Source organism: Scylla paramamosain, chromosome 16 (genome assembly GCF_035594125.1).
Source record: "Scylla paramamosain isolate STU-SP2022 chromosome 16, ASM3559412v1, whole genome shotgun sequence".
NCBI classification, from domain to species: domain Eukaryota; kingdom Metazoa; phylum Arthropoda; class Malacostraca; order Decapoda; family Portunidae; genus Scylla; species Scylla paramamosain.
This window is the reverse complement of record NC_087166.1, coordinates 20380299-20406265: the sequence shown is the minus strand read 5'-3', so window position 1 is coordinate 20406265 and position 25967 is coordinate 20380299. Positions and strand designations below refer to the sequence as shown.

Below are 25967 nucleotides of genomic sequence, written 5' to 3'. Positions count from 1 at the left end.
TCGGTATCACGCATGTACATTATGTCCATCATTAAATCAAGAAGAACTCTTATAACTTATGTCTTTTACTCACACAAATCAACACTATCAAACCACTACCCACGATCTCCACGCTACCAACAATATCCAGCTATTAGCCACTACTACTACAGCTCCTCCAGAGCAGCCATCACCATACGAAGAATCCTCATCTGATCCAGCGGTGCTGTGCTATCGAAGACACACGAACTCTCGATTCTCTCAAAAAATCCAGTACACGCTGAAACACGAGTATCACGCCACCATCGCAAGCAAGTTGCGAGGCGTTATCAGTTCCCACCTAGGCGCGTGTGTGTGTCACTCTCGATGTGGCAAGTCGTGGTCCGACCATGCCTGTCCCTCACCACGCTTCAATCCTGGATCACCACACACTCCACGTGCTCTCTTCCTCTCCTGTCTCATCTCCCTGTGGCCATATCTATCGGCCTCCTCATTCCCCTGTACATGTTAGAGTTCAGGGGAATGAGGAGGCCGATAGACTGGCTAAACAGGTGGTAACCCGGGTTGCTCCCCCCAACCCCATTTCCTTTCATGATTTATACTCCAGTATAAGGGTGGTAGTTTTTGCCAGTTGACAGGGCAGATGGGAGGATTTGGTTGTCACCACGAAGATGGGTGAGATAATTAATGTAACTTTCCGTCCATGGACGTATGTCGATGTGCAGGAGCTCTGCTCAGAGACTACTGCACTGGTTCACGTCTCACTCATGGTTACTTCATGTCCCAGGAAACCCAACCATATTGTGACGACTGCTTAGTTCCACTTACAGTGACGACTGCTTAGTTTCACTTACAGTGCGACAGTTTCTAGTGGTGTGTCCCAGTTTGGTGGAGCTGCGGGAGAAATATCTTTTCCGTTGCCGCGATGAGGATGGGATTTTCCAGATGTCGCTGATACTTGGAAAGAGGGCTCTCTCCCTGGGACATAAGGTTCTTAATTTTCTGGTGAAGGCTATAGATTACACTATGCAACAAAATTTCACTTTTGTCCTGTCCTTAAACCCGAACCATAATTTTCCAGTTGTTTCCATCTAAACAAAATAGAAAAAGTTTATTTTGATCAAAAACTTTGCTTTTGTGGCTAGAAGAATGAATCTACATTTTTTGCTTTATTTCATTTTAGCATGGGTTACTAATGATTTACATGTCAGGTAAAGACCTTTGCAAAATTTCAATTGTTTATCTAATTATTTTGAAATGTTTCAAATAAGTTAAAATAATGAAAGAAAGGATGTAAAGTGTTCTAAAGATTTTTTTATTTTAATAAGATCATTCTTGAACTAACCATATCTAGCAAGAAATTTTTCATATTTAGAAGAATCTGCTTACATTTCAGAAATCTTCTCAAGTCTTCCAGAATGTTCTACCAGATACTTTCAGAAGCTTCTATAATATTTTAGAACATTCTATTCAGTGTAAACATTTCCAGAATATTCTAGAAATTTCTAGAATACTGTAAAAATATGTAAAGTATTAAGAATTTTCTAGAATTTACAAGAATTTTCTAGAATAATGCAGAATATTCTAAAGTAGGCTCAAGAATATCCTAGAAAGATTGAGAACATTCTGGAACACATTCTAGAAAAAAAAAACTAAGAATATTCTAGAGTACTGTACAATATAAAAGTAGGGGCTTGCTGACCACCAATCAGTTGTGCTTTGGCTGCCTGAGAAGACACATCACAAGAGGTGAAATGACATCAAGAGGCTGCATTCATTCTCCAGATGGATTCTGCTACATATGTGGTCAATTCATCAAGGCAAGAGCAAAGAAGTTATCTGTGACAGCATCTGGAAAAAAATGTGTGAAGCTTACAAAGCATTATTTATTATTATGCTGTGCCAGTTGGGGATCAAGACAAGACCTGGGCACCTCATTTTGCTTCTGAGCATTGTAAGAGAACACTAGAAGGTAAAATAGCTATTAGTTTTTCAAGAGTAAAATCCAGTTAAGAATTAAGAATAATAAGTTTAACAGAAACTCACACTGTTGTTCTTTTACAGGATGGTATGGAGGGGAAAACAGAGCCATGATTTTTTTTTTTTTTAAGGGGGGTGAAGAAAAGAAGATAGCTAGCTAAGAGAAAGTGGGTGGAAAGAGAAGGGGTGAAAGAAAGTAAGAGAAAAATAGATTGTGGGCTAACCACATTGCCAAATTGTTTATATTGTCTATTTCAAGTAACAATGATTTTTTTTTTTTTTTGTATAACACTGACAATCACCAAAAACTGCACTCCTGTGTTGTTAATTAAACTTTGTAACTTATTACTTGTATTTCAATTATTAACAAATTAGGTATGAGCTACACACTATTCATATTTCAGTCCGGTAATCACAAATGTGCCCCCAGAACCACAGCTGTCCCTAAAACACAGACTTCTGGAAGGTAAAACTGTCTCTGCTATTAGGAGAGAGAGAGAGAGAGAGAGAGAGAGAGAGAGAGAGAGAGAGAGAGAGAGAGAGAGAGAGAGAGAGAGAGAGTATATATATTTACATAACTTCAAGCTTGTTGTAGACAGAACCTCCCAGAAGGGACACAACTATATCCTATCCTAATAAAAACTGCAAGGCACTGTGAAATGAAGTGATCACTATGAAATGTATAAAGGAAAAACAAAAGAAACAATTGTTACAATAAAACAATAAAACAATTACTCCAATTCAGAGTCAACAAAGAGTGAATTTATTTGTAAATGCAGATTAAAGTAGGTCTGCCTCGTCCTCCTCGTCTGGTCCTAAGGCAGTCATCCGTCCAAGTCCACGTAACTTCTGGATCCAGTTCAGCACATGCTATCCTGTGAAAACTAAAAAGAAAATAAAAAATGTCACGTAATAATTGCCTGTGGTGATTCCAAACTAATAATGTTGCTACTTTTAGGGAACCACGTGTGTGTATTATCTCGTGGAGTCGCTAGTGTTTCGTAATGATCGATTTCACTGGCTCGTATGGCTTCCCAGATTTTCTTTGCTTTGCAGTGGTTGGAAATATTAAGAGGAGTAATATTATAATATTCATGTAATTCTTTGGTGTTCATTTGATCCGGCTCATCGCAGTGAATAAATCTTACAGCTTTATTGAGAATGGTCTGCATTTTCTTTTTCTGGGTTGCTGATGCAGCACATATTGGAATAGATGGATATTCCAGCACAGGAATTAGTAGTGTTTTAATTAAAATTGCTTTCATTTTAGATGTCAAATTCTGAAAACGTCTCAGTTGTGATACCTCTGCCTTTATTGATGGTTTTTGTGATATGACTCACAAATCCGGTAACTGAAATTTGAAGTCCCAATAGTTTCCCTGTATTAGTGGTTTCGATTTTTTTTCCGCTAACCATAATTTTCTTTGATTTCATTTGCGCAATTGGTATTATTTTGAATTTCTCTTCACTTGTTTTTATTTTCCATTTTCTTTCAAATTTGTTGATTCTTTCTATATCTCGTTCAACTTTTGTTTTCATCATCCACTTTGACTTGCTAGGTGATGTTATTATTTGAGTAATATCGTCTGCATACATGATGTCAGTACAGCCAAATTCAGCTTGAGGGAGGTCATTCGTATAGAGGGTATATAAGGATGGTGAGAGCACACTACCTTGCGGTACGCCACTTAATAAACTTATAGCATTACTGTATTCTTTACCTATATTTATTTTTGCTGTTCTGTTTAAAAAAAAAAAAAATACATAACATTTTTTCAAGTATATCAAGGAGTCCTAAATGTAGTAGTTGGCATTGGCAATTGTCTCATAAGTTATGGCTATTGTTGTTGTTGTCCCTTTATAAGGTCTAAATCCATGTTGTCTATCATTAAGAGTGTTATTTTCGGATAAAAATGTGTTTAATCGTGCAAGTACAGCTCCTTCAAAATTTTTTCCAGGAACTTCAAGCAAAGAGATTGGACGATAGTTTAATGGGTGTAATGGACTTTTATCTTTCTTGGGAATAAATTTTATTGTTGCTTCCTTAAATGCATTTGGAAATATCCAGTTAATAGGCATGCATTAAAATTTTTTTTTAATTGCTCTAAGGCTTTAGGAGTACAATTATCTAAGATTTGAATGCTGATCTTGGTGGAGCCAGGGGCTCTCTTTTTTGTTCTTTTTATATATGATTTTATTCCCTCTATTGTAATTTCTCGTGTATGATATATATCTGTATTTAATCTATTTATATTTACTGTAGGAAAGGTATTCACCCTATTAATATTCATATTTATAAATTGATCAACATGAACTGAATGATTTAACTCAAAGAAGCGTTCTTCCTCTTCCGAAATAAAAAAACATCTTTCCATGTTTTCTCCAAGATATCACATTTTTCTTTGTCTGAGAAATATTTTTGACCTCCTGAGTCTTTCAAATAATTTGAATAGTTAGTCTGGTTCCCTTTTAGAGCTTTTATTTTATTCCAGAAATGTTTATTGTTCATACTGATCTCTGATATGTGTGTAATTTTATCTTCCCAGTTCTTGTTATATGATTCTTTGCACTTCTCTCGTAATTCATTTTTTATTCTTAAATATTCACTGTAAGACTGCTGTGTCCATCCAAAATGATCAGCAAAATCTTTCAAAATTTTAAAACGAGCCTCTAAATCCTTTATATCTTTAGTCGTTCTTAAGTGATAAATAAACCTTTATGTTGATTTTGGAATGGCTGAATCCATAGCATTTCTCACGGTATTTATCCAATTATTTGTTTTTTCCTCAATCTGTTCTATATTATATCCCTCTAGATTAGTTATAGTTGTTTGTGAATCCAGTTTGTTTTTAAACAAGTTCCTGTTGGCCTTATGGAAATTATAAACTTTAGGTTTCACCACAATAATTGGTCTTGTAGAGAGTTTGAATATAACTGGCAAATGATCAGAAGTGGTAATTTCTCCAGGTTCACTAAGATAGTTTAAGCAGTGATGTTTATTTGAAAAAAAATCTTGTCTGGATGTGTTGTCGATCGTGGGGTAAAGAAAGTTGGAAAGTGTTGTCCAAGATGAACTAATTTCCCTTGATTGATTAAATTAACTAGACTTTTCTCTACAGTATTATTTTCCCGATTTCCAAAAGCGGTATGTCTTCCATTAAAATCCCCCAAAATGTAAGTTGGTATGTTATTGCTAAGAAGTCTATGCATGTCTGGATACGGCAAGTAAGGGCGCCTAGGAGGTAAATAAGTTGTAGCAACTATCACTGGGCCTAAACTTGTTTCATTATCTGTAGCCAGAAAATCTGTATCAAAATCGTCATATAATTTATGTTTTATATTGTACTTCACTGCAATAGCAGAGCCATCTGATATGCTTTCACTGTAGTTAACTTTATAGACTCTGTACCCCGGAATTTTTAGTTCTTCAGATGACTTTAACCCATGGCTATTTAGTAAAATTAAATCAGGATTATTTGTAAGATAAGAAGCAATTAAAGATTGTTTATTTGTAATCCAATGCAGGACATTATGTTGTATGATTGTTAAATTATATCTGAATATTTTGACGTTTTTTCAGGCGCGGGTCCCTTGGATCTAGTGGTGAACGTTCTTCTATGGGCCCGCTTCTTATTCTACGAAATTTATCAGACTCTACTGCAAACCAACAATTCTCTAAATTTATATCCCCATTCTTCACACTTCTCAAAATCTGGTCTTCTGAATAGTCCTTATTTGTATATTTATATTTATAAATTTTGTTCTGAATACCTTTTACCAGATCTTCTGTAGAAAAGTTGTTTGGCCAGCCTTTGTTTTTGGTGGTGTAAAATTGCAACCCTAACTCACTTGCATAAAATTTTACTCTTTCTAGTGGATCAAAGATCTCTTCTAGGTCTCCAACACTACTATATCTGCTTATTATGGTCTTTGGTTTTTGTTGAATCTTGATCTGAAGACAAATCTCCACCTACTGCACCAGTTTCAGCTGTATTTGTGTCTTCATCAGGAATCACTATTGTTGGTAACTTGTTAGCTTTTAATACTCTGTTCAGTTCATATGCATAACTACCTGGTTTTTCTTGGTTTTTACATTGTGCATGTGCTACACAGATATTTATTTTGAGCAATTCTTCCTTGGAGATTTGTGGGAGGTGATAGTAGGACATATTTGCTGGAATGTTAGTTTGAGTGATGTTTGCATAAGTCATCTTCTGTTTCTTACTCTCCTGAGTTCTTTTATTATCTCTTTCCTTTTTTTACACTTCATTGCTAGAGCACTATGATTTTCTCCACAGTTTAAACATCTTTTGTGCTGCTCCTTACATTGATGCCATACGTGCCCTACATTTCCACACTCCGAACAAAGTTTATATTCCCTGTCTTTTGAACATTCATTGATGTAATGTTTCTCTAATTCATAACATCGCATACAACATTTGATTGGTATAAATGTTTCCAATTTAATTTCTGCTCCTGGGATGCTTATGTTAAATGCCTTTATTCCCATTTCTGTGCATTTTTTAGCATATTTAGTTTGAGTGAATGTAAGCTTTAATGTAGAAGAGTTGGGGAATTTATAGACTGACTCTAAGTCATCACCAGTCCATGAGTTATTTTTAACAATTTCTTCTTTAATAGTATATGTGCTCCATTCATATATGAGGTCATCTGTCCTAGGGATGATGACTCTCTTTTTTGCTCTAGGCTCAGGAAGCATGACAAGAATGAATTCATGTTGTGCAAGGGCTGATTTAATTTCAGGGCAAAAGAGGCTATCTGCATCGTGTTCACTTACAGTTAATACAGTAAAGCCATCATAGGTAGTAAAGTACCTACGTACCTCAATGTCATTTTTGTTTAGAATTTCACTAAGTCTCAGTTTGTTCTCTTTATTGGGGGATTTACACTTTATTTTAATCCTAGCCATTCTTTAGCATAGTGCCTACAACAGGCTGGATTAAACCTAAGTCCAGCCAGTTGCCCCTTTTGGGTCTTATTCCTGTCTATCAACTTCCCTATGGCCCCGACTCTGGCTTTTCTATAACCAACCCTCTAAAGGGTTCCCATCATGCGACTGCTCTAGACAACAGCCCTTCAGGGTTCAGCTTCGGACTAACCAGAGTTACTCTAAACGGGCAAAAATAGTATAATTCTCCCGAGATCGCAATGTCCACAAGTCCACAAGTGGATGAAACTGCCTTAACCTGCAGAAAAGGGAAACACCAAAGTGAAAGAGACTAAGTCTCGTTCACTTGTATTATAGGCAGGAGAGGCAGCCAGAAACTAAGTCCACAAAGTGGACTAAAAACACCTAAACTGCCAGAAATTTTCCTAAGTAATAGAGACAAAGTCTCGTTTGCTCCGTACAGAGACTAAGTCCCAAAAGGAGAGCCATGAAATCTTATATTCCTTGAATATGGCGCGAACCTACTGATCACTCAACTGACTGCTTTTTCTGCATGGTGGATCCTTCCAGTGTCGATCTGGGAAAAATGCACCTCCTGTTTTCTATCCAGACATTCCATCTTCCATTGCATCAGTAACACACAGTGCTGATCTTCCTGTACCAGCTCCTCCAGAAAGAAGTCAACTATCCGACGAAAGCAGCAAGTCAGAAGACGAGCTAAATCAGAGTGGAAGGCTGTAACATCACAGATACAATTGTAGTTAGGAGGAATCACTAATACTCAAACCAGAGACCTCGATGACCTCATTAGAGATCACGGTTTGACAAAGTCAAATGGTGAGCTTTTGATTTCAGGGCTGAAGGAATGGGATTTACTTGAGGACAGTGTACAAGTGACCAACCAAAGAAAACGTTACAAACATTTCTTCAGCTTCTTTGCAAAGGCTATGCTGCTGCAATGATGTATCTGGCTTGTTTGATGCTATTGTAATTGCTTGCAATGCAGATGAATGAAGGCTCTTCATGGACAACTCCTCCAAAAGCCTGAAAACTGTACTTCTGCACAATGGAAGCAAGTTTTCATGTCTGCCTTTTACTCATTCTGTGCATCTTAAGGAGGACTACAACAGTGTAAAGCTTGTACTGGAAACTTTGAACTACAACAAGTATGGCTGGGAAGTTATTCAAGATGGTGGCTTTCTTGATGGGATTGCAAGAAGGTTTTACCAAGAATCCCTGTTTTCTTTGCCTTTGGGACAGTAGAGACATTGCAGCACGTTGCCAGAGAAAGCACTGCCTCCAAGAACACTGCAAATGGAGCACACATTATCAAACATGAGCCATTGCTAAATCCTCAGAAGGTTTTGTTTCCTCCACTACACATCAAATTGGGTCTCATGAATCAGTTTGTTACAGCTCTTGACAAGGACTCTGCTGCCTTCAGGTATCTTCAAGATTTCTTTCCTAAGCTTTCAGAGGCAAAGGTGAAAGCTGATATTTGCACTGGACCACAAGTAAGGGAAATTATGGAGTGCTCAGAATTTCTACAGAAGCTCAAAGAAAAGGAGAAAAAAAAAGCTTGAGAGTGTATCATTGCTACAGTACATGGCTTTCTTGGCAGCAACAAGGCCGTTAACTATAAGGAACTGGTTGAAACTTTGGTGAAAAACTATGGTGAGATGGGCTGCAGAATGTGCTTGAAGGTCCATATCCTAGATCCTCACCTCGACAACTTCAAGGAGAATATGGGAGCATATTTAGAGGAACAAGGGGAATGCTTCCACCAAGATATAATGAATTTTGAACAGAGATATCAGGGATCTTTCAATGTAAACATGATGGGAGACTACGTTTGGGGACTCATACATGAAAATGACTTGTTGTATTCATACAGATCAAGAAAACTGTTAATTCTTAATTCTAAAAATTAGTTTCAGACGTTTTAAATTAAATTTTTGTGTAATTAGATTTTTTTTCTGTCATAAAGTGGTGAAAATGGTGAAATTTAGCTATTTTGGGACAAAAAAAATCATTCTAAAAAGCCACAAAAGCAAATGAAAAGCAAATAATGGGCATTTTCTATTATTTTCTAATGAAAAGAGTTGAAAAATAACACTTGCTTGTCAAAGACAAAAATTGTGTTACATAGTGTTACCTTTTAACTGTTCTTATTTTATTTATTTTATCAGTAATATAGTATTGGGCAGAACTTTATCTTTGCACAGGGAGAACATGGCGGCAAGTGAGGAAGACACATAACGAGCAAAGCCAGGTCGTGAAGCCTGGGTCAGTGGGGTCAATGTCTTAGGCATGTAAAGAACAGCGTCATAAGTCTTGGTCGTTGGGGTCAGTGTCTTTGGCACATAACTAATAACGCCAGATCTCTGGGGTAGTGGGGTCAATGTCTTAGGTACGGAACTAACAGTGCCAGACACAGTGGTTTGGGTTCAGTACCCTTTCACTTTAAATCAAAATAAGAACTAAAACATTTCCATTCCAACCCTCTCATTTTTATCACTTTTTTTTTTTTTTTTTATGGGTCTTTCCATTTCCTTTTTTTTATGTTTATCTTTTTAGTGATCTTTTTATCACTTTTACTATACTTATAATTTTGTTTTTAATATCAATATTTTTTACTACAAAGTTTGTTGCTTTTAAGGTTTTGTAGCGGTGCCATATGACTGCAATGTTGCGGTGCCATAAGCTAAATCAATCAATCAATCAATCACAGTTTTGTCATTGCCTGATTTCACGGAGTCGAAAAGTTCAGTCTCTGCTGTGGATTAGGCGCTGTTCTGGTGCAGTAGACTGAGAGTTCTCGTCTTCATTTCATATGTCAGCCATATCCTGAATGCTGCTGAGTCTCGATATTCAGTCACTCATCTGGCACTGGCATGCATGCACTTTACCTCATTTTCGTGACATCATCTATGGCTATCAATTGACTGTTTATACTGATCTTGCTGCCTTGCTTGATCTCTTCAAGGGTGAAAAAACTTACTGGTTATCTCACCAGATGGTTTGTCACAGTTGATGAATTTAACCCAACGATCAAGTATTTGCCCGGTAAAGCAAATGTGGCTGCCGACGCTCTCTCCCAAAATTTTGTTGTTGCTTCTATGTCAGAAATTACTAATTTTTCACGTGAGAAATTTTTTTCTGCTCAGCGTCAAGACCCCTTATAATCTGCTGTGGTATATACCTTAAAATCGGGAGATGAGTCTGTTTTACCGGAGTTCTATGTTTCTTTGTCTCAGATTTCCCTTGCTGATGTTATATGTTGTACTGTGTCAGTTCATGACACAGTACACAGAGGCCAGTAATAACGCTTACGAGCCATTGTTAAACATTTGTCACGTCCTGGATGACCGGACTGAGGAGCGTCAAGAATGAGCTGGAGCACTGATGGAAATAATAAAGTGGAGATGACAAGTTGCGTCACTGTTTGTTCATGAACTGACACAGTACGATGTATAACATCAGCAAAGGAAATCTGAGACAAATAAACATAGAACTTCGGTAAAACAGACTCATCTCCCGATTTTAAGGTATGTACCACAGCAGATCATAAGGGGTCTTGACGCTGGGCAGAAAAAAAAAAAAAAAAAATTCTCGCGTGAAAAATTAGTAATTTCTGACAGAAGCAACAACAACATTTTGGGAGAGAGTGTCGGCAGCCACATTTGCTTTACCGGGCAAATACTTGATCGTTCCATTAATAGTTCTATGAATTCATCTACAGGAAAGATTACTCATTATGTTGTGTTTCGCGAAGAGAAACGTCTCTCTTACATCATACGTGTAGCCCCACGTGTGCCAATGCATTCCGCTGATGACTATGCGCAATGTCATATCCGCACGTTTCAGACAATTCATGCGTCTGTGCGAGACAGACTACAAGCTTCACGCTCGGAAATGATCAGTAGAGCAACGCCTGTGTCTCTTGGTGTTGGTGACAGTCATTAAAGCCTCCCCTTTACGTCAGTCTAAATTATATCCTAAATTTTCAGGCTCTTTTTTCGTTACTGAGAGCCTTTCCAGTAATAGATTTAAAATTTAAAATAGATTTAAAGATTTCATCCAAATCTTAATATTTCAGAAGTTGTCCATGTTGATAGGTTGAAGAAGGCTATCCTCAATGCCTTAGTCTCCACCTGTCTCTCATACTTCTGTTCCTCAAATACTTATCTTCGTAGTAGGGCTATATAGATTTTTTTGCAACCACATTTCATATTTGTCATGTACTCTCTCTCTCTCTCTCTCTCTCTCTCTCTCTCTCTCTCTCTCTCTCTCTCTCTCTGCCAAGTAATACCGGCAGCGGGAGAACGCACCACTGTTTCATATTTGTCATGTACTCTCGTACTCTCTCTCTCTCTCTCTCTCTCTCTCTCTCTCTCTCTCTGGCAAATAATACCGGCAGCGGGAGGCTGCACCGCCACGGGGTATGTTTACAATCACATAGGAACACCAACAACTCCAGAAACATTACAAACATATCCATTTCAGCAAAGTCTGAAATGTTACATCATTCATTATTTTTCACGTTTATAAACGTATTACCATATATAAACAACAAATCAAAAAGTGTATTATTTCAAAAAAAATATATAATAAGGGAAGGTGAAGGTATCTTGTCTCTCATTTCGCCAAGTCAACACTTTTCTACCATATTCCACCCTCAATGCTGCATTTTTAAACACACCGGCGGGAGTGAGAAAGATTAATAATACCACAAACGGCCAAGGGAAGAGGAAAGGGAAGGAAAAGGGAAGGGGGAATTTAATAATATGGCCGTAAAGCACTTGATCAAATGGTTCTGTAAACTTATTAAGCTGTGACCTCACAGCTGTGTCTCATAACCAAAGGAGGCAGCCACAGCCTGCCCTCTAAAGCCAACTTCACTACAAAACTACATGCACCTAATTACACACACATCCTTCACTCAAAATTAAAAATTATCATGGCGACTCCTACACCAGCCTCGGAGTCATCTGGGGAGGGGGCCATAAATGTCTCAAGGTCGGACTGCTCTTCTGGTATTGACTTAAGTGTCTTGACACCCACCTCAACTTTTTCTTCATTGACTTCTGCAACATTCGTGATCTTAGATCCAGTTTTTCAACATGCAGAACAGCACCTCTCATCTACTAAACCTGATCTTCTTTTCCTCACTGAATCATCTGTGTTTGAGTAACTCATAGTAGCCTTTTCTCTCCCTTTTCTGTTCCCTCCAACATTCTATATCTTCATTTTAAATTCAAAGGTGGATGTTTCATCTATGTGCACAGTTATCTAACCTGCTCCTGTGCCATTACTTTTGAATCTGAGTTTTCAGTTATCTGGCCATGACTATAGAGTCACTCTTAAACTAAATTCCTCTGTGTTGTATACCTCTCACCTAAACCCTCTGACTATAAAAATTCTTTGACTAATTAACTTCCAAAGTAGAGCACACTCTGGCTCTTCCCCTTTGCGGAAATTGAAAATTCTTGGAGATTTCAATGTTCACCACAAGCTTTGGCTTTCTTCTCCTTTCACTGACCATCATGATGAACCAGCCTTTAACCAGCCTATCCTCCACGAGCTAGAGCAAGTGGTGCAACACCCTACTCGTATTCCTGACCGTTTTGGGGTACCGAACATTTTTTAGCTTTTCCTAACCTCTAATCCTTCTGCTTATGCTGTTACCCTGTCTTCTCTGTTGGGCTCTTCCGATCACAATTTCATATCTGTATCTTGTCATATCACTCCAATCCCTCCTCAGAATCCCCAAAAGTGGAGGTATTTCTGGCATTTTGCTTCTGCTAATTATGGGGACTTTCTATTTATGTAGGAGGAACAAAAATCCAATAAAAAAAAAAAAGCCCACTGAGATGCCAGTCCCATAAAAGGGTCCAAAGCGGTAGTCAAATATTGAAGGATAAGCGTCTTGAAACCTCCATTTTGAAGGAATTCAAGTCATAGGAAGGTGGGAAAAACAGAAGCAGGCAGGGAGTTCCAGTGTTTACCAGAGAAATGGATGAATGATTAAGAACACTGGTTAACTCTTGCATTAGAGAGGTGGACAAAATAGGGATGAAAGAAAGAAGAAAGTCTTGTGCAGCGAGACCGTGGGAGGAGGGGAGGCATACAGTTAGCAAGATCAGAAGAGCAGTTAGTATGAATACAGCGGTAGAAGACAGTTAGAGATTCAACATTGCGGCGATGAAAGAGAGGCTGAAAACAGTCAGAGGAAGGAGTTGATGAGACGAAAAGCTTTTGATTCCAACCTGTCTAGAAGAGCGGTATGAGTGGAACCCCCAGACATGTGAAGCATGTACTGATAAGGCCCTTATACAGAGTCAGCAGCTGGGGGAGTGAAAAAAAAACAAAAAAAAACTGGCGGAGACGTCTCAGAACGCCTAACTTTATAGAAGCTGTTTTAGCTAGGGACGAGATGTGAAGTTTCCAGTTCAGATTATAAGTAAAGGACAGACCGAGAATGTTCTGTGTAGAAGAGGGGGACAGTTAAGTGTCACTTAAGAAGAGGGGATGGTTGTCTGTTTTTTTTTTTTTTTTTTCTTGAGGCATTGAACAATCCCAAGTTTGCTTTGCCCCAGTCAGAAATTTTAGAAAGATCAGAAGTCAGGCGTTCTGTGGCTTCCCTACGTGATATGTTGTACCTCTATGAAAAGACGTGGAAAAGTGCAGAGTGGTATCCTCAGCGTAGGAGTGGATAGGACAAGAGTTTTGGTTTAGAAGGTCATTTATGAATAAGAAGAGAGTGGGTGACAGGACAGAACCCTGAGGAACACCACTGTTAATAGATTTAGGAGAAGAACAGTGACCGTCTACCACAGCAGTAATAGAATGGTGAGAAAGGAAACTTGAGATGAAGTTACAGAGAGAAGGATAGAAGCCATAGGAGGGTAGTTTGGAAATCAAAGCTTTGTGCCAGACTCTATCAAAAGCTTTTGATATGTTCAAGGCAAGAGCAAAAATTTCACCAAAATCTCTAAAAGAGGATGACCAAGATTCAGTAAGGAAAGCCAGAAGATCACCAGTAGAGCGGCCTTGACAGAACCCATACTGGCGATCAGATAGAAGGTTGTGAAGTGGTAGATGTTTACCTGATGAGGTATTATGCTGATTTTTCTTCGAATGACTACTGGCTTCGTGTCAGAGACCCATCTCTGTGTGCTGATATCATAACAGATGTGATAGTGTCTGGCATTACATTCTTCACTCTTTCTCTCGACCTAAACCTTACAAACCTTGGTTGAACACCCCCTGCTTCCATTATAGACATGACAGAGAGGTATTCCACAAAAAAAAAAAAAAAAAAATACTTGAGGCTTCCATCACCTGAATCTCATTGCAGTTTATATTTCTGCCCGAAATCATTCCAAGTCTGCTTTTCAACAGGAGAAAACTAATTTATCAATAAAAAGTGTCAAAATCTTTCGATATCTAACCCTCCTCATGACTTCTTGCACCTAGCCAAAAACATTTCCAATAACTTTGCTTCTTTGTCTTTCCCTTTATTCAACCTGATGGCACCACTACAATTCCATCTATTTCTAAAGCTGAACCCTTCGTTCAAACCTTTGCTAAAACCTCTACCATGGATGATTCAGAGGCTGTTGCTTCCTCCCCTGACCACTTCATGCTACCTATTAAAATCCTTCGCAATGATGTTTTCCATGCTCTCGCTGGCCTAAACCCTCAGAAACCTTGTGGACCTGATGGGGTCCCTCCTATTGTTCTCCAAATCTCTGCCTCCGTGATTGCACCTTGCCAAATCAAACTCTTTCAACTCTGTCTGTCAACATCTACCTTTTCTTCTTCCTGGAACTTTGCCTACATTCAGCCTGTTCCTATAAAGGGTGACCGTTCTAATCCCTCATACAACCGTCCTATTGTTTTAATTTCAAGCCTATCTAATGTTTTTTTAATCTATCCTCAACAAGAAGATTCTTAAACATCTATTTCCACAATCTTCTATCTGATCGCCTGTATGGGTTACGTCAATGCCGCATTGCTAGTCATCTTCTGAATTTTCTTACAGAATCTCTGTTAGAGATTTTGGTGAAACGTTTCCTGCTGCCTTAGATATATCAAAGGCTTTTGATAGATTCTGGCACAGACAACACTCCTACATTTTCTATCCTTTCCTCTGTAACTTTCCCTCCTCCTTCCTTCCTCTGTAACTTTCCTCTGTAACTATCTCAAGTTTCTTTTCTGACCGTTCTATTGCTGCGTTCTCTCAATTCGACACAACCTTCCAGACAACTATTCACTCCTCTTAAATGACACTCAACTGTCCCCCTCTTCTACAATGAACATCCTCGGTCCATCCTGTACTTATAATCTAAACTGGAAACTTCACACCTCATCTCTAACTAAAACAGCTTATATGAAGTTAGGCGTTCTGAGTCTTCGCCAGTTTTTCTCACCCCTTCCAACCACTCCCACTCAGCTCCTACCTCTGTACAGTTGATTTATCTGGCCATTTATGGAGTATACATCATATGTATAAGGAGTTCCACTAATACCGGTCTTTTATACATGGTGGAATAAAAAACGTTTCGTTTTATCAACTCGTCTCTTCTAGCTGCCTTCATTCTCTTTTTCATCGCCGCAATGCTGCATCTCTTGCTATCTTTTACTGGTATTTTCATGCAGGAGGAAGGGAGGCATGCAATTATCAAGATCAGAAGAGCAGTTAGCATGGAAATAGCGGTACAAGATAGCTAGCGATGCAACATTATGGGGATGATAAAGAAGCTGAAGACAGTCAGTTAGAGGAGAGGAGTTGAGTTGAGTTGAGTTGAGGAGTTTTCCCACCCCCATACATGTTAAGCATTTTCCATACATGAACGAATAAGGCCCTTGTACAGAATTAGCCGCTGGGGAGGTGAGAAAAACTGGCGGAGACGTCTCAGAACACCTAACTACATAGAAGTTGTTTTAGCTAGAGATGAGATGTGAAGTTTACAGTTTAGATTATAAGAAAAAGATGGACGGAGGATGTTCAATGTAGAAAAGAGTACTAGCGAAGAAGAGGGGATGATTGTCTAAAATGTTGTGTCGAGTTAATAGATGGGAGAATTGAGTTTTTGAAACAGTGAACAATACCGAGTTTTTTCTAACCCAATCAGGAATTTATATATATATATATATATATATATATATATATATATATATATATATATATATATATATATATATATATATATATATATATATATATATATATATATATTTATTTATTTATTTATTTTTTATTTTATTTATTTTTTGTTACAGAGTCCAGAAGGGAACCACATGCTGTTCATCAATGTGCTGTACCGCAAGGAAAGATTAAAAGGGTTATTTACCTGGCGTCCTCGTATCATCCAATCTCAACCTCTGGACATCACAGCAATGCAATCCAACACGCCTACCTTGCACTCACTGCAAGATGAAGCTTTTCCTACCAAACTTTTTCCAGATAAAACAAGAAATTTGTGGGGCGCCACATTGAACGTGAGTTTATATTATAACACGTCTTACCGTGATTGTTATGGAGTAAAAAAAAAGATAAGACATTTTTAAAAACTAAGTATGTGAGTAACGTCATATTTAAGTAGATATTGTGTGTGTATATATATATATATATATATATATATATATATATATATATATATATATATATATATATATATATATATATATATATATATATATATATATATATATATTGACGACTAAGTCTTGAGTCACATTGTGCGAATTGGCAACTCGTTCCTTCTTGGTCCTAAAAAGAAATCTGCAGGGAGAAAATACCTACATGGCAACTTATAGTAGCCTGTCACAACTTTTTTTTTTCTTTTTATGGAAAGTATAGAATAACAGATTCAGTGTTTGGTTTATTGATGTAAGGCAATGTTATCTTTTGTGAGCGCCCCCTGCACATCAGCTCAATAGAACACTTTGTTTAAAACTATGGCAGTTTTTGTTAGCCGAAACAAAGGGCAGTCACAAAATATAACTTTCCTTTATGTTAACAAGTCATACACTGAATCTGTTATTCTATGCTTCCCCAAAAAACATGTGAGCTAACGTAAGTTGCCATGTAGTTATTATTTCCTGGAAGATCTTTTTTTTCGGACAGAGAAGGAGGGAGTATATATATATATATATATATATATATATATATATATATATATATATATATATATATATATATATATATATATATATATATACACACACACACACAGGGTGTATGTAAAGAGGTGAAAGAACGTCTAATTCTAAATAGAAAATGTTCTATACCCATGTGCATTTCAAGGCTTTGTTTACCCGTCAGATGAGTTGAAATTGTATGGGACTCATGAGTGTGCTATGCGTCTAGCTATAATGTGACAGACAGACTGTCTAAACTATTCGTAATTTCACAAAGTGAAATTACGATTAGTTTAATTTTTTTTTTTTTTTTTTTTGCAGGCTGTGGAATATTACAGTATCATATAACAAGACAAATGGTATTAAACAGCACGTAACTTACCGATAAGAATTACATGTCAACATTATTGCAGTAATTAAAAGTACTCCTGTAAAATGCTACGTGACATCATCAAAGCGAGGGAGAAGGGGGGTATCGAGTCCGACCTTGAAAATAGCTGAGTGACTCTACACTCATACTCTGCATATAACCTTTTCACCACTACTTACCTTAATGTGATGATCACATGAAGTGTCGTGTGTCACTTTCACTCACTCAGCTGTTTTCAAGGTCTCTCGGACTCGCTCCCAACTCCTCCCTCGCTTCGATGATACCACGTAGCATTTTACAGTAATTTTAGTCACAGCAATAATGTTTGTCGTGCAATACTTATCAGTAAATCACGTGCTTTTTGATACCGTTTGTCTTGTTATAAGATACTGTAATATTCCACAGCTTGGAAAAAAATAAGATAAACTCATTTGTAATTTGACCAAGTGGCACCTCTGAGACTACGACAATGCAACCGTCACTTCACAGCTACACGAATAGCTCACCCACGAGTCCCATACATATTCAACTAATCTGACGAGTAAACAAAGCCTTAAAATGCCTATGGGTATAGAACATTTTCTACTTAGAATTACATGTTCTTTCATCTCTTTCAGTATTTGCAAAAACTCGCATTACACCCTATCTATCTATCTATCTATCTATATATATATATATATATATATATATATATATATATATATATATATATATATATATATATATATATATATATATATATATATATATATATATATATATATGTTACAGTTAAAACCCGGAATCAGTCAAAACTAGTTTTAACTAGGTAAAACTAGTTTCTTAACATAAAGGCTCGGTAAAACACGAAATGTATTTTACACCTAGTTTTACCTACACACTTCAGTCAAAACTAGTTTTAACAATTGTTAAGTTTGGGAAAACTAGGTTAGACTAAAAGTGAAACTGGTGTAGTGCCGGGGAAAACATTAATATGTATAAGTAGCATTAGGTTAGGTTAGGTTAGGTTAGGTTAGATGGGGATGTTATGTTTGAGTTCCCCAAAAATGGTACTCAAACGAGCAATGGTACTCAAACGAGTGGTCATCTAACCTAACCTAACCTAACCTAACCTAACCTAATGCTACTTATACATATAAATGTTTTCCCCAGCACTACACCAGTTTCACTTTTAGTCTAACCTAGTTTTCCCAAACCTAACAATTGTTAAAACTAGTTTTGACTGAAGTGTGTAGGTAAAACTAGGTGTAAAATACATTTCGTGTTTTACCGAGCCTTTATGTTAAGAAACTAGTTTTGCCTAGTTAAAACTAGTTTTGACTGATTCCGGGTTTTGACTGTAACATATATATATATATATATATATATATATATATATATATATATATATATATATATATATATATATATATATATATATATATATATATATATATATATATATATATATATATATACACATGTATATACACAGTCCTCTAACTGATTGTCTTCAGCCTCTCTCTCTCATCGCCGCAATGTTGCATCTCTAGCTGTCTTCTACCGCTATTTTCATGCTAACTGCTCTTCTGATCTTGCTAACTGTACTCCTCCCCTTCTCCCGCGGCCTCGCTGCACAAGACTTTCTTCTTTCTCTCGCCCCTATTCTGTCCTAATGCAAGAGTTAACCAGTATTCTCAATCATTCATCCCTTTCTCTGGTAAACTATGGAACTCCCTGCCTGCTTCTGTATTTCCACTTTCATATGACTTGAATTCCTTCAAGAGGGAGGTTTCAAGACACTTATCCATCAATTTCTGACGACTGCTTTGACCCTTTTATGGGACTGGCATTTCAGTGGGCATTTTTTTTTATTTGATTTTTGTTACCCTTGGCCAGTGTCCCTCCTAGAAAACACACACACACACACACACACACACACACACACACATATTATATATATATATATATATATATATATATATATATATATATATATATATATATATATATATATATATATATATATATATATATATATATATATATATATATATATATATATGATCTCTAAAATTTCTGATCGGGATAGAGCAAACTTAGTATTGGTCAATGCTTCGAAAATTCAATTCCTCCATCTATCAACTCGACGCAACCTTCCAGACAACTATCCCCCTTTCTTAAATAACACTCAACTGTCTCCCTCCTTAACACTGAACATCTTCGGTCTTTCCTTTACCTATAATCTAAACTGAAAACTCCACATCTCATCTCCAGGAAGAGAACTTTTATGAAATTAGGCGTTCTGAGTCGTCTCGCCAGTTTTTATCACGCCCCCCCAGCTCTTAACTCTGTACTGGGACCTTATTCGCCATTTATGGAATATGCTTCACATGTATGGGGGATTCCACTCATACCGCTATTTTATCCATGGTCATGGAAAACATTATTGCGAGAGATTTTAATGGGTAGTATCGTGGATCGGGGTCCCTTTACCGGCCAATCACATGCGATTCCTGGTTGAGTCTCCAGGTAGACTAGGGTAGGAAACTCAAAAGAATGCACAGTTATAAATCTTTGATTTATATTTACACAGTAACTACAACGAAGGCCTGGCTAGCTATGGCTACACTCAGTGGCGCGTGAGCAGCACACAAAGAAATACCTATTCCTCCGGAAGTGAGGCCAATGCCCGGTCCTTCTACGTTGTGAGAGCACAGCTTTACGTTAAGTTACTGGATCACGGAAGTAAATAGCCGGCACTATGCACTGTATCACTCGACAAGAAACGACGACCACGTGGTCGCTGGGCGACTGGATATGCGCTGGAGAACAGGCCTTACCACAAATAACTCACCCAAGGCGTTCCCCTGATGTACTCACTCCTCCAGTCTGCTTCGATGAAAGCCAGCTTCGTCAGTCAGGGCTTCGGCTTACCGCTGCACCACGCTGTCCTTTCTGCAGGCTGGTTCGGGTGGAGTCGAGGAGGGCACGTCTTAGGCGCTGGATGACCCGGCCGGAAGTGAGGCTTGGCGAGGTTGTGACCCGCTCAACTTGGCCCGCGCGCATTGATACAGGCTCCGCCCACCTGCCCGCATGGCAAATGGTTCTCTCCTATGATAGGGCGGTAATTTATTGCCCTCTCAAAAATCTAGTGCTCCTGTGCTCTTACATTACCCCATACAAACGAGGATTTTTTTTCCGGGAAGAAAAACATTCTAAGCCTAACTAGCTACCAACGGGTGTGTGAAGACTAAAAGGATCTTCGGGTGGAATCTCAGGTGGCTCATGATGGTAAAACCCCGTATTTACGTTAAGAATCTAGCTTAGGGGAAAAAACTCCTGAACCAGCTGAACCTTCCCGTGCCTTTTGCAAGACGAAATATCGTCAGACTTAAACCGCCCTCCTATTGTTATGTATGTTTATGTATAACATAACGGAGTGTAGGTGTTCGAGTGTATGTAATGTATGTGTGAGAGAGAGACGCAGACGCTACACGAACACGGAGCGGTGTCTTCGGACTCATCTTGGGGAAGACGCGGCGTGGTGACACCTCTCTCTGGGGAACACGAGCGTGCTCCGAACGGCCTTCAGTGTCTTCATAATACCATATACATCTCATACTCAAACACAGGACACAAGTGACAACTCATCCTGTAGTTGGGGTGTAGTAATGTGGGTGGTTACTCGTCTCGCGGGGCCACCACATAACCTGGTCCACACTCTTTCTCTCCCGGCACCCGGAAGACGTCCTCCATAAGGATGCTGCTGCTGCTGTTAGCGGCGAAACTGGGGTGATTATGTGCAGGTACTCACACATTTCCTCAAAGTAGGGACTGGAATAGTAGGTGCTGGAATAGGTAGGCATTATGCATGACGTGTAAACATAGGCACACTCCTTCAGACTGATCTAGAATATTAACTTAGTGATCTAACCAGACGCATGGCATGATCATCTATTTACTGATGACGGTACTACTCGCTCGTCTCAGCCGACGCGCTTCCTTCTACAAGGCGAGACAGCACATCAGCCCCGACATTGTCTCGGCCACGGATGTACTGAACTCGCATCTGAAATTGTTGCAAATACAGAGCCCATCTCATTATTCGGGAGTTTGCATTCTTAGAGGTACGCAGTGACTCCAGGGGCATGTGATCTGTCTGCAATACAAACTCATCCCCGTATAAGTAGAAGTAGAATTTCTTTATTCCGTCTACTACGGCGAGTAGTTCACGTTCTACCGTGCTGTAGTTCTTCTCTGCTGGTTTGAGCTTCCTGATGTGATAGGCCACGGGGAAGATGTCGCCGTCCTTTTCCTGCAGCAACACACCACCCAAACCTTCACAGGATGCATCGGTCCTAAGTACAAAGGGCTTTGAAGGGTCAGGCAACTCTAGGATAGATTCCTTGCACAGCAAGGACTTCAGTGCCTTGAATGATATGTACTCGTGGGGGCCCCACTCAACCTTGTTTTCTGCTCTTTTCTTAACAAGCTACATAGAGCGGCAGCGCTACCGCTGCAAAGTTGGGGACAAACCTGAGGTAATAATCTGCTAACCCTAGAAACGATCGGATCTGTCTTTTTATGTGGGGAACAGGAGCTTCCTTTATTTTCTGAACTTTGTTCTCCAAGCAGAGGCACTGTCCTTGATTCACCTTGTGGCCTAAGAATTCGACATCTGCCTTGGCAATCTCACACTTGCCCGGCTTAACCGTCATGTTGACGTCTCTGAGATTTTCTAGGACCGTACGAAACAGTCTTCATTCCGTAGAATGAATCAGTACGTCATCTACGAAAACCTCGACCCTATTCAGTTAGTACCTGTCTTATTCGGCGGTTGGAAACAGCGGGAGAATTGGCAAGGCCGAAAGGAAGGACCCGATATTGATAGAGGCCTCTGGGGGTGGCAAAAGCCGTTGATTTCCTTGACTCGGGGTCAAGCGGGATCTGAAAGAATCCTTTCGTGAGGTCCAGTTTGCTAAACACCCTCGAGTGCGACAGCCTGCTAAATATCTCCTGTTGGTCGAACATGGGCTCTGCATCTATTCTTGTTACTGCGTTAACCCTTCGGAAGTCACCACAGATCCTAACACTACCGCCTTTCTTGCGTACGACGACCATAGGACTGCAGTACGGAGAATCGGATCTCTCAATAATGCCTAAGTCCTCCATTTCTTTTATTTCCTCAGCCACAGCGTCCCTAAGCTGCAGAGGGACCTGATAGAGTTTCACCTTCACTGGCTTCCTGTTCGTTAGAGTGATCTTGTGGGGTGCCACCCGGGCCACGCGAGGCTTGTCAGAAAAGACCTCCATGTATTCACCCAGAAGATTTTTTATTTTCGATATTTTCTCAGGTGACAGCCTTTCAGATAATGCGACGTCATCTACAGTCTCCGTCTGACGCTTTTGTATAGTGAGTGGACCGTCTCCTACGTCCTCTGCATCGTGAATCACGGCCGCACTGCATTCGATCTCACTTTCCTCTTTCGCAGCTGTTGAAGGGGAAAAAATACCACGCACGGCTTTCAAACAGGCGACCTTGTCCTCAGCATATGCTGGTTCCTTGAGCGCCAGCGCTACCAGAGATGGCAGGCGCATGATACTCCTTAAGCATGTTAATGTGAAGACGTTTACGTTTTCCATCAATCAATACAACATAATTTAAATCGGAGACGCGCTCTAGGACCTCATAAGGCCCATTCCACTGCGCCAGCAACTTATTATGAGCAGCAATGGGTAGGAGTACTAAGCACTCCTGGCCAGGCTGCAGGATGCGTAGTCGCGCATTCCGATCATAATGAGCCTTTTGTACCTCCTGGGCCTTCAGGATTTCTTCCTTGGCCATACGACAGGTTTCCCTAAGTCTGCCAGCCAAGTTTATAACTTACTCGTATGTTGTACGTACCTCCGGACTTGGCACGTCCTCGTCCCATAGCTCTCTCAGCACTTGGAGTGGACCGCGCACTGCTCTCCCGTAGAGTAGCTCGAAAGGTGAGAACTTCAGTGCACTCTGCGATGCTTCCCTGTGTGCGAACAGAAGAGGAGCCACAAATCTCGGCCATTCCTTGGGTTGCTCGGCGGCCAGCCGCTTGAGCATCTTCTTCAGTGTGCCGTTGAACCTTTCGCACAGACCCTTACACATGGGATGCCAGGGTGTCGTGTTAAGGGCCTTCACAGAGAGAATCCTAAACGTTTCGTCCATCATGGCAGACGCAAACTGAGTGCCTCGGTCGCTCAGCACCTCCTTGGGAATCCCCACACGGCAGAATATCCCTACCAGCGCTTCAGCCACCGTGGTGGCCTCTATATTTTTCAGAGGTACTGCTTCAGGCCAGTGAGTGCTGAGGTCCACACACGTGAGTAGATATTTTGATCCGTCAGTCGCGCGTGGCGTGATAGGCCAAACAATATCTTCCGCTACCCTATCAAATGGCTGGGATATAAGAGGCATGGGTTTTAGCGGCGCAGGTTGTACACGGCCCTTGTCTACAGTTTTTTGACACACGTCACAGGACCTCACGAATCTCACGATATCGGCCATCATGCAGGCCAGAAAAATGTGTGACTAATGCCCCCTACTCTACCGTTTTTCACAATCAATCCCCGCGGTGAATCTACTAGTACTGAGGAGGCGGCTGCGAGTCAAAATGAGTGGGGCTGTGGGGCCCTGTTATTTGCTTCAAGGGTCACCTGAACGCTACGGCCGGCGAGGGGTGGTTCTGGACGGCTGTAATTGGAGTAGCGTCTGCCGCTGGTACAATATCGTCCAGCGTCTCGAGTAGCGCGGCAGCATATCTGCCTGTGTGTGGGCCAGCTCTCATAAGTGGTGCGGGACGCGATGAACCGGTATTTCAGCCTCGTGGTGGTTGAAACTTATTACCCTCCCTGGGGTGTCCTTATGGCTTATTCTGCCGGAAGGGAGGCGGTGCCTGCTCCTTCCTTACTGGCTCCGGATCGTTGGGCTGCGCCTTGCTGCCGCTCCCCGCGGAACGAATTCGGGGAACATTTTTACGTCCATGTGCGGCAAAATGGAGGTCCAGGTTTTCCGCCATTTTGTTTGCCTGTACGTTTCCCGTGGCCTTAGTTGTGGCCATAAACTCAGGCGGGCACATTTCCTCAAACCTGTCGCGTATGACTAACTCCCGCAACGCTTCATACGTGAGGTAAATCCCTTCCTTCTGCACTCGCTCGTCATAGGGACAAGAAATTCTGGCGTGAGCCTGAACGGCAGTTTCGTTCTCACTGATAGCGGTACTGCGAAATGCCTGCTTGGCAACCTCCGCCGTTCTGCCAAACGCCTTCAAAGGAGCGCATTTCATGTGCTCGTACGAGTTATCTTCGGGCCCCAGCCCATGTACGATGGACAAGGCTTTGGCTGTAAACAGGCTGTAAAACTCGATGGCCTTTTCTTCAGATTCCATCTGATACAACTTGGCCAGCCGTTCGAAACGGGAAATGAAGGCATCGATGTTTTCCCCTTCACGGTAAGCATTAAGTTTCACCATATGTAAGGCACGAAGATTGCTTCCCTCAGAATTTCGAGATCGAGTCTCTTTTGCCTCAACACGGCGAAGCTCTATTTCAGCCATCGCTTTCTCGTGTTCCCGTTCTTCGGTACGAATCATTTCCTGCCTCACACGTTCCTGCCTTTCCTCCTCCCGCAGACGGTCCTCTCTCTCACGTTCCTCGGCACGTAAGCGGTCCTCTCTCTCCTCAGCTAGCCGCTTCTGTATATACTCACTAACCTTCGTCGTTGCTGTTATGTTCAGCGCCGCGATTTCAGGCCTAAACCGCGCAAAGGGATCGAAAAATTCACTATTATCCTCGGACGCCATTGTCTACAGCAAAAGATGTCAGCAAAATTATACGGTACCAAAGAATTATTCCGCCGTGACTGCGCTAAGTATGAGGTCTCTGTTCGGGCGCCAACTGTCATGGATCGGGGTCCCTTTACACTTTAACACCCGCCAATCACATGCGACTCCTGGTTGAGTCTCCAGGTAGACTAGGGTAGGACACTCAAAGGGAGTCATAAAGTCACAGTCATAAATCTATGATTTATATTTACACAGTAACTACAACGACGTTTAGTAAGATCACCGATGGGCTTAATGATAATTTCACAGCAGTCTCTGATCCACTGCTTAAGACATCATTGGGAGTAATTTCGGCAGTGTTTTTTTTTTTTTTTTTGTGTGTAGGAAGGACACTGGCCAAGGGCAACAAAAATCTAATAAAAAGAATGCCCACTGAAATGCCAGTCCCATAAAAGGGTCGAAGCAGTGGTCAAAAATTGATGAATAAGTGTCTTGAAACCTCCCTCTTGAAGGAATTCAAGTCATAGGAAGGTGGAAATATAGAAGCAGGCAGGGAGTTCCAGAGTTTACCAGAGAAAGGATGAATGACTGAGAATACTGGTTAACTCTTGCGTTAGAGAGGTGGACAGAATAGGGGTGAGAGAAAGAAGAAAGTCTGGTGCAGCGAGGCCGCGGAAGGAGGGGAGGCATGCAGTTAGCAAGATCAGAAGAGCAGTTGGCATGAAAATAGCGGTAGAAGACAGCTAGATATGCAACATTGCGGCGGTGAGAGAGGGGCTGA

At 40.2% G+C, this 25967-nt stretch overlaps 1 protein-coding gene across 1 annotated transcript in view; it reads left to right on the top strand.

Annotated features, from left to right (window-relative positions):
- The window catches only part of LOC135107824 (ionotropic receptor 93a-like), a 101233-nt gene that overhangs the window by 9664 nt on the left and 65602 nt on the right, over positions 1-25967 (top strand). Inside the window, exon 2 of the mRNA XM_064018113.1 lies at positions 16157-16375. Within this exon, the coding sequence (XP_063874183.1) occupies positions 16175-16375 (201 nt within the window). The 5' untranslated portion in view covers positions 16157-16174. The remainder of the gene's footprint in view (positions 1-16156; positions 16376-25967) is intronic.